Source organism: Poecilia mexicana, unplaced genomic scaffold (genome assembly GCF_051168715.1).
Source record: "Poecilia mexicana isolate PSO_F unplaced genomic scaffold, ASM5116871v1 scaffold_16, whole genome shotgun sequence".
NCBI classification, from domain to species: domain Eukaryota; kingdom Metazoa; phylum Chordata; class Actinopteri; order Cyprinodontiformes; family Poeciliidae; genus Poecilia; species Poecilia mexicana.
The window spans coordinates 16,283,910-16,293,664 of NW_028263385.1; the positions used below are offsets into that span (position 1 = coordinate 16,283,910).

General features: G+C 36.4%; 2 protein-coding genes across 2 annotated transcripts; both read left to right on the forward strand.

Moving 5' to 3' along the window:
* The first annotated feature begins 604 nt into the window (after nucleotides 1-604).
* On the forward strand, nucleotides 605-2,893 carry LOC106929181 (H-2 class II histocompatibility antigen, E-S beta chain-like). The gene is made up of 4 exons (XM_088014007.1): nucleotides 605-1,174; nucleotides 1,371-1,652; nucleotides 2,408-2,518; nucleotides 2,790-2,893. Exons 1-4 carry the CDS (start codon nucleotides 814-816, stop codon nucleotides 2,891-2,893), a joined length of 858 nt encoding a protein of 285 aa, XP_087870133.1. The 5' UTR covers nucleotides 605-813.
* Nucleotides 2,894-6,252: 3,359 nt separating this feature from the next.
* LOC106929178 (SPRY domain-containing SOCS box protein 2) lies at nucleotides 6,253-7,435 on the forward strand. Its single transcript, XM_015005885.2, has 2 exons — nucleotides 6,253-6,976; nucleotides 7,052-7,435. Exons 1-2 carry the CDS (start codon nucleotides 6,253-6,255, stop codon nucleotides 7,180-7,182), a joined length of 855 nt encoding a protein of 284 aa, XP_014861371.2. The 3' UTR covers nucleotides 7,183-7,435.
* Nucleotides 7,436-9,755: the final 2,320 nt, after the last annotated feature.

The window sequence follows — 9,755 nt, forward strand, 5'->3', positions numbered from 1 at the left end:
ATGTGGACTGTTATGTTCCCATTTTTCCTGATGTGTCATTTCTTTCCCTTGTCTGTATGTTTCGTTTACTACGTTTAGAAATTGCGGAGTACTCGTTGCTTTAGACCAACATTTCACGATATAATTTTAATATCGGAGCAAGACGTAGTGAAAGTTTACAAATCTGGAAAAAACTCAGAAAGCTCCATCTATTTAACAACCCTGAACAAAAATCAAACATGGAGAACAAACATTTAGTATTATCAAAACAAGAATCCAGAGAAACCCATATTAGTTTATAAATTACTAATTCTTATTGAACATTTTAGTTTTGTTTTGTTTGTATTTCCTTCTAATTCACGAAAGACATTTTGAACTGCTGAAAATGTGCTATGTAAATAAAATGACCTTACCTTACCTTTTATATTGACTCTTTCAATGAATGATTAACCAATGCTGAATTACCATCTCCTGATACAGAGATAAAAACAAATCCTGTTTTGATCAGCAAAGGTGCCAATTGTGCAAGTGTGACAATGTGGGCAGCCATATTTTGTTTTATATTGACTTGTCAATAATTAACTTATCTTCCACCTCCTAAAATGGAGGTGGAACATGTGTTTTTATTGGTAGAGGTGCTACTCCTTTAAAATAGTAATGTTGATAAATCTACTGCTGCACTTCCTTGCTTATGCAGAATCGTATATTTGCCAGTAAGCCGTCAGTCAGCTCTCTGTCAGCTGACAACATGTGGACTCAACGTTTAATTTTCTTGGAGCTTTTACTGGTGTTTTCATCAGAAGGTACGTGATTTTTGGTCAACATAATCTTTATATGCGGTGCTGCTCTTGTACTCACATACTCATTCTCATAATTGGAATGAGTTCACCTGATTTATTGATAATGGTTTTTTTTTCTTATTTTTTAGGTGCTTTTTATGGCTATTATTTAGGCCGCTGCCAGTTTAACTCTCCTGACAGCAATGATGTTGTGTTAGTGGAACAACTGTACTTCAATAAGATTTTACTTGGCCAATATAACAGCACTTTGGGAAAAGTGGTGGCGTTCATTGAGAAAGCCGAAGCTTATGCAGATATGCTCAACAAGATGCCAAGATTCCAGGCACATCAAATATGGAAAATAAACCGCTGCAAAACAGGTGCACAACTGGCAAATGAAAATCTACCAGCTGCAGGTAATTTTCACAAGATGGTAAAAAAAAAATTGTACAGATATTTGGAAAAATATGTTCTTATATATCTAGTGTTAACAGATTAATAAGTGTTTTAAACGTAAAAGCATATAAAGGTGCAGTAGTGTGACTCTTCAAATGTTATGACTATGATAAATATTTGTCATCCAATGACAAATTTAGTCTTTGTTTTATCCAGTGGAGCCCTACGTTTGGTTGAGGTCAGTGAAGGCAGAGTACAGTCAACATCAGCAGAAGCTCGTCTGCAGCGCGTACGACTTCTATCCAAAGAAAATCAGAGTGACGTGGCTGAAAGACGGAAAGAATATCACATCTGGTGTGACATCCACTGACGAGCTGCCCAATGGGCACTGGCTTTATCAGATCCACAGCTACCTGGAGTTCACGCCTAAACCTGGAGAGAAGATCGCCTGCATGGTGGATCATGCAAGCCTCAAGGAACCGAAGCTTTATGACTTGGGTGAGAACGTCTGAAAATAAAATACTTTTTTTTGTTTGCACTCAGTTTCAACTCTTTAAATCTTTCGTACATTTACAGTTGTACTCACATTCACATAAAATGTATTCAGGAAACAGACTCACTTCTACTTATATTAGCCAATATTGCAGTACACACACAATATTTAACTAAAGGGACAATTTACTGTGCTTAACTGGGAAATTACTGGAATATTTCTCCAACTGCCTGAAGTTCAGACATGACTTGACCTGGAATTAAACAAAAAACAACAAGCCATAAATAAATAACACTTGTAGAAAATGTCACAGTCCCAAGAACCTGCATCTGTTTTTACCCAAACCCAGGTTTTCATGTCTTAAATCCACCCTGATACAATCAGGCATCTTGAAAAGCACATACATGTGAGAGTAAACTCAATTCATACTCAAACCACATACTTATCTGACCGTCTTTTTATAACATTACAACAAAATGTGGACACTTGCTTCAATGCAAGATTTGCAACTTGGTTTTTGAATATTTTAGCTATCTAAAAAAGATTATGTGAGTTTATTCTGACTCTAAGCATAAAGCATAATTTTTCATATCATCCAAACGTTTATTGATTTGGCTTTCCTTAATGTGTCATTTGTGCTATTACTGATTTTATAACAGTGCCTGGGTGACTTATGGTATAAATATGGACGTGAACTTTCATTAGTATGAATTGGAAGCATTTAAATCTAACATTGTGTTTAAAATAAATGTTTTTTCAGAGCCTGAACCGGATTCAGGAAAACACAAGATGGTTGTTGGTTCAGCTGGGTTGCTGCTGGGTTTATTGTTTTCAGTCATGGGGTTTATCTTCTTCAAGAAGAAATCAATTGGTGAGAGAGTCATTCAAAGTAACATAAATACCATCAAAATCATTTAAATATTTTATTTTTATAGTGTTTAAAAGTAGTACGTCAGTTTCATTGATTTTCTTGCTTCTTTTGACAGCAGAGCGGGTGAGAGTGCCAACAACTGAGGTATGCTCTTAAATTCAGTTAATATATTAATCATTTCTAGAAACATTCATCTAACACCGTAATATTTTTATATATTTAGCAGGAGATTCCTGAAAACAACCCTTAAGTTTACGTTTAGCTGTCTCAGGATCAGTGGCAAAAGATGCTGAGATTGATTGCAGCTTCTCCCACCACGAAACACTCGACAAGGAGCCAAGCCTTGACCAGTGTTACTCCAAATGCAGACCTTAAAAGCACATTGTGTTAACATTGGTTAAAAAAAAATACTTCAACTTAATGCTTTGTTTGGCATTTTTTACAGGACACACTTTAAGAACTGCAAGGCCAGTTCAATCTGATTTTAAAGTTGTGCAAAATGTCCAAAAAGGTAGTGAAATGTCCCTTTTTTTCTTTTGATTGATCATACAATAATCCAAATTATTGACGGGTAACATTTTAAAATTAATCTGTGATGTGACAAAGCATATTTAAAGGATGTCATTTTATTAAAAATCAATGTAAAATCCACTGCATCAATTAGATTTTTGTCTTTTAGAGAATAGAAAAAGTGGAAAATTTGGGAAAACCAATCAGTTTTATTTTTGGCATACTTATCGAGTCAAGATCAAATTATAGACTTTTCCACGGCTGTGTAAGAACCTTGCTCAAAGCTCCTGATTGAATGTATTTGAAATGTATTACCCATATCAGTATTTTTTTTATTTCTGCAAGCATAAAAGTGTGTAAGCATACTGCTTAAAATCTATATGAATGTGTTCATTTTTAAATGAATGTTAGAACAAGATGACTTGTACAACTCATTTTCATGTATATTCCTGATAATTATAAAATAAATTTGATAATTAGCAGAAAAAATACATTAAAATGCTATTTGTTTTCACCTTTATATGTGACATTTAATCAAGTAGTATTAGGCCAGTTGGTAAGAGTGAATTTCTTTTTCAGCTTTTGAATATTTTCCTTTAGTTTAACCCTCTGTTGTGCTTGATAAGAGAAGTCTATAAAGCACATAAATACACACAGCAGCAGATGTCAGAATGTGTTTACCTACATTATCTTCTACTTTCGCCTTGGGCAAATTAAAGTACACACTTCAAACATAAAGTTCATGCTAAGAGAAGAACAACCTGTGATAGTTGATGTGACATTAACTGAGGAATCTTCCAGAAAAAAATGGTTGCATCAGACCTAATAATAAACCTTTGAATTTAAAGACAAAGCTGGAGAGATTGGTGCTCCGTGGTGAAACATGCATCATACTAAACTTTACCTGTCAGTTAAAAAAGAAAAATCATTGCTATTTGCTAAATAATTCATATTAAAACTAAATCAAATGTCACAACTTAACGTATCTATTGTTTGGCTTCTGAATAATAACTTCAGCTCTCCCTAGAGGCGTCTCCGAGACATTACATAAACAAAGTCCATCCCAAAAATTAAGTACAGAAATTAGCAAAAGCCCCAGATATTAGATTAGGAAAACAGCATTTTCAGCGTGCCAGACAAAATTTCACAGATAAATGCGTCTTTTATATAAGTTGTTCTGAATGACTGACAAATTAAACCCTAATATCTGATCCGTAACTAGAAGGAAACATTCGCCTGTAAGACTCTACGCAGGGCTTAATAGCCCTCCGCTCTGCCTGCGCCAACGCCGCCTTTATGCTCCAAAATAATGAGCCGCTTTGCATTTTATTTCATTTTTCTCTTCTTGTTAATAAAAAGCCCGAGTGTGATTTTATTCCTGTGTTTCGCCATTTATGTTTACATCCATTACAGAACCCGCTAGGGAAGGAAAAAGCGGCGTGGCTGAATCTGATCAATGCAGGCAAAGTGATGATGAGGATGTAGGTCGTTTCGTTCAGCATCCGTCTTATTTATTTACAAACACGTCACGGATCTCTCGTCCTTGTCTCTACGGCTGGAGGCCCAAGTGATGGATTGTGCTGTTCCCGTCCCGGAGGTCGACACCGAAAACCAGGTCAGACGGGGGTGGTACCTCACCGGGCACCGATAAGACCCACAGGATGTTTGATAAGAGATGTCTATAAAGCGGAGACACAGAGCTGTGTGCTACAGTCCGGATAGACGGTAGGACCCAAACCAGCTGGTAAGACTCAACTCCTTATTTCATCCAAAGGATATTATTTGTTTTACCCTACAGATGAAATACTCCGAGCCAGCTAGAGAAGCAGTATCTTTAAATTAATTATGTTTTTAATTTATCACAAATTTCTGTTTAATCAAAACTTAGTTGATATCATATGAAGGAAGACGCGGTGAAGTGAAATGTGAAATATTTCATTCTGATTCGGCAATAGGGATCTGATAGAGATTAAATGCATGTAATACATTTATAAATCCCCTAAAAGCAGGAATATTTCCATCACTAAATTAAGTAGTGTAGTACATCTATGATGATTATACACAGAGAGAGACATCATTTATATTTTGCCCAGTTTTGATTTATTGTTGGTCTCACCGGTAAATATGTGCAAAAAGCCTGGAAATAAATTTTCAATCACAAAAGCTTAATTTTGCTGTATTTTAGAAAATGTAACTTTTTATCCCATGAACCCAGAGGTGGTCCTAGCCTAACCTCTCTGACGTCCCCCCACCCTGCAACAAAGTTGTTGACTGGGGGGACTAAGAGTTGGGGCATTTGAGGACCGGTTGGGAGAAGAGGGTGGTGTGCCGCCCCCCATAAGATACCACTCTGGAAGGCTGCCCATGTCGCCCATATTGAAACCACCACTGCCGGTACCTGTACCATTACCTTTAAAAATTAAATGCAACCAAAGATTAATTGCTTAAACGTTACTTTTAAGTTGATCTGGTTTCTTGCAGCTTCCTATTAATTAATTCAGGAGTTACTTTTTCCTGGGAAAAAATTCTGAATATAATGTGACACAGTGAACTATTTCTTTCAATCATTTTCCATTACGCTGAATCAGGACCCTGTGGAGGATTGTTGTGCCTTACTTCCTAAAAACTAATCAAAATCCTGGAAATCCTCTCAGATGTGGCGTGCTAAGATCAGCAGCAAACAGGCTGCACTTACTCAACACAAGAATTTATTACTGATACATGCAAACAACACAAAACTAATTCAGAGGGGAACTGATCAGTGCAACCCAAACGACACCCCACCACTACTGCATTAACCCAACGCTGCCCTGGATAAATGACGCCACTGTGAGGCCATTTATTTATGTTTTACCACCACGTTAAACATACTAAGTGCTGTTTTACTACTAATAATAAGAGGACTGCCAACCATTGCCCTAGCATTAATTTATTATTTTTTTGAAGACTGATTTTATTTCCCATGCTAAATAAATGTGCTTATATCAGCAGCAGTATTTTTCTTTGCAATAAAGAGAAAGTCCTATTTATTTCAAGGCTTGTTAGACTATCTTTGTTGTCCATGTCTGTGTTTATTTGTAAGTTTTATCACCAGTTGCTGACCTACATGTTAATTTTAACTCATGGTCGACTATCTTGGCCTTAACCTGCTTCTTTTTAACACGCGTGTTTGTTTTTCTGTTTCCTCCACAGCTCTTATTTGACACAGATTTATCTTCATCCTAATGGGTCTCGTCCTGTCTGCCTGGCTGATCGGCCCAGCAGCTGACCGCGTCCCCTCCTCTTCATCATCCTTCCCTCCGCTGGCCGTCCCAACATCGTCTAGAGTCACCCTCATCCTGAGCTCCTCTGCAGCGTCTCCAGGAGACAGACGCTCACACTGGAGCTCGCAGCACTGCTCTCCTCACTTCCAGCTCTCTCAGTGCAAGCAGGAAGCGACACGTGCACCTGCCGAGCTCAGCAGCGATGGGGTCAGGGCCGAGGCGGGCGTGGAGAGTGGGCTCCATGTGTGGGAGGTAACTTGGAAACCTGAGCACAGAGGAAGTCATGCAGTCATAGGAATTTCGAGGCAGGACTGCCCTCTGCAAGACTCAGGTTATAAAGTTCTGGTGGGTGGAGATTCCCTGTCATGGGGATGGGAACTACAAACCAATCAGCTCTGGCACGGCGGAGAAACTCTGGCGTGTTTTCCGTGTGAAAGGAGGGGGTCTCTTAGACTGAAATCCTCAAACTCACTACACAGCAAAGAGACAGATGCACCTCTCCTTATTCCTGAACGCGTCCAGCTGGTCCTGGATGCTGATGCGGGGACTCTGGGGTTTGCTGTTGATGGCAGCTTCCTGGGTGTTGCATTCAGGGACCTTCCTCCTGGAGTGGAACTGTTCCCAGCAGTAAGCAGCGTGAGAGGAGGAGCACGGATTGCATTGCGCTATCTGAACGGAACCACGCGTAAGTGTCCAACACATGAATTGTCTTGATAAACCAAGTTTAATACTGACATATTTGTTTCTACTACATTTGCAGGTAATCCTCCCGCCCTGAAGGCTCTGTGTGGACTATCAATTCTGCAGAATTTAGGGCAACAAAGGCAGAACCAAGTGGACAAACTGCCTCTACCACCTTTACTCCAACATTACCTGCTTTCCTCTTTCTAATTCCCTTGCACATTTACATACAAATGTTTTTGTATTTTCTTTTAAATTCATTTGTTTGTATTTCTTATGTTATTTATTGATAGTTTTATAATTGGCAAATTCACTTTGGATAATAAAAACCTTCACGCAAGCCTAATAAAGACTCCTTCAACTGCAAACACATGTAAATAGTCTGAATGTTTGTTTTAATAAACCAGACTTGCAGATACATAAACCTTTTCCAGGTATCAGATCTTTCTTTTTTCCTTTTATTTCTGAAATATTGAAGCACTCTGTCAGTAGTGCTGCCTGTTCAAGCTGATAGATGGAAATGTCACACTAAGCTTAAAAACAGTCATGCTGAAAACGATATTCTTAAATTGTTGAAATTGATTTGAATAGTTAGAAAGCTGAAACAAATGTGATCGCAGGTTGTGATCCAGAAAATACTTTTACTTTTGTTGTAAGAAACATCCAATGATGAGTGCAAATGTATCTTGTTGTTTATTTTACAGCATATTTTTTTGCTCACATGTTATTGAAATGATTAAAACTGAAAAGTTCTAGTTTTCTTAATGCATTATTATTCCCTAAATGTGATCGAATTCATAGCTTTAAATTAAGTTAAGCACAAAATTATCCACACCTGGCAGATTTAAATTTCATATTGTTTTCTTTCCACCAACAAGTGCATTTCTGATGTGAAATACAATAGGTATGTCTCAAAAGGCAATAAAACAATGTAAAGGGAGAATTGGTTTTGAAAAAACAAAACAATTTTAATAAAAAAATTACATGTCAAAAATTATTTACAACGATTTCCATAATCAATGGAAAATGTTCATTGGTATTACAGGTAATTAGCCCTTCCTTTTACTTCTTATTACTGCTGGCCACCTCATCCTCTTCCCACAGGTTCAAATTCCAGTTCAAGTTTGAACTTTGACTGGGCCACTCCAAAATGCTAGTACAACCTCAAGTTCAAAATTTTATTTTGAACTTATCTACCAATTTCTGCCATCCATACATGCATGTGTATTGATGCTGACATGTCATTCTGTATCACTGTTTGTTTTTAAGTAATACTTGATGGTGCAATTATTACTCCACCAGTATTTGATGAATTGTGTCTGAACCGCTATTGTTATACTAAATGATTTACACAGATTTCTCTTATTGGACGTAGTCTGGATATTTTTTATGTGTTAAAAAATTGTGCAAAGAGAATAAAAACTTCGAAATTGGAGAACAGAGAGTGAAATTCACCTTCTATTTCTTTATCTGTCCTTTTTAGACCATTTTAGACTGAGAATTGATGCAAATCAGTGATTCTTGAGAATAGGGACAAAACAGGTCCTATGGATAAAGCATGAAATTTGAATAAAATATACACAAAATATATTTTTTTCAAATATCTAACTAAACTAACCTGGGTCATGTGAGCACAACAATGTATATTTTTCTTTTTTTTGCTGAATATTTTTTTATTTTAAACATTGTAGTCGGTGGATGATGCCTGTAAAAGCCCTTGTCCAGGAGCAGAACTCAACACATTCTTATAGTTTAAAACAATTAAAGAAATACTAAAATTATATATTATGACAATTAAGTATAAGTAGTCATATAAATAATTATAAAAGTATCGATAAATTGAATTAAAAATAATTTTTAGATATTTTCCAACTCCGTTGAAATTTGTCCTTAGTTTTTGTCAACACCGTCAGAAATGAAAAGAATGTAAAAAAATCAGGCATTATTGGGGGGCACCAGAACTTCTGAGGACCCCATGACGTTGTCTTTTCTCTTCTTTTGCTAGGAGGGCTAGTTAGCTCCGGTTAGCTTAAGTTATTCTTTAGTTTTTTCTTCTGTTTTATTCCTAAGTTGTTTGTCACAACCATGATGTGTCAACTCCATAACTGACAATTTACAAAACTTTGATGAAATTTTGCGAAATAAAAGCTTAATTTTGGTATAATGTAAAGATTTCATGGACCTGACGAGCTACAATATGGCCTCCTTCAGAATAACATCATATAAATTGAGGTAGTTTGGCATTTCGTCAACTCCATCAGATGTCAACTCCGTCAGAGTTTTTCTGACTCTTTCAGTGAAATTGTTGTCAAATCTTACTTAATTGTGCAACTAATTCATTTTAATGTATTTTACATGAATTGCATTACTTCACATGTACCAAGTTTTTCATTTTACTCACTAGTTTGTCACCACCTTCAGTTCTGTGTCAACTCTGTCATGCACTGTCAACTCCATCAGATGGACTTTTTCTTGTTTTTTGTTTTAAATAATATTTATTTTATTTCTTGAGAAGCATTTGTCTGTAAATTGAGTAAAAATATCACTAATGGGGTATTTTAAAAATTATTTTAGATTTATTTTTGTCAGATGGTGATGACAAAGTTTTGGGTCAGGTCGATTAAAAATGTATTTTTTTTAAAAAAATTCGCAACTGGGAGCCTGTACCTTAGCATCTTCATATTTTCTAAACATTATTTGTCATATTTGCATACATAAGGTTGAGAAATAATAAAAAAAAAATATGGGAAAATTAAAACCCATTTTGTCCCTATTCTCAAGAA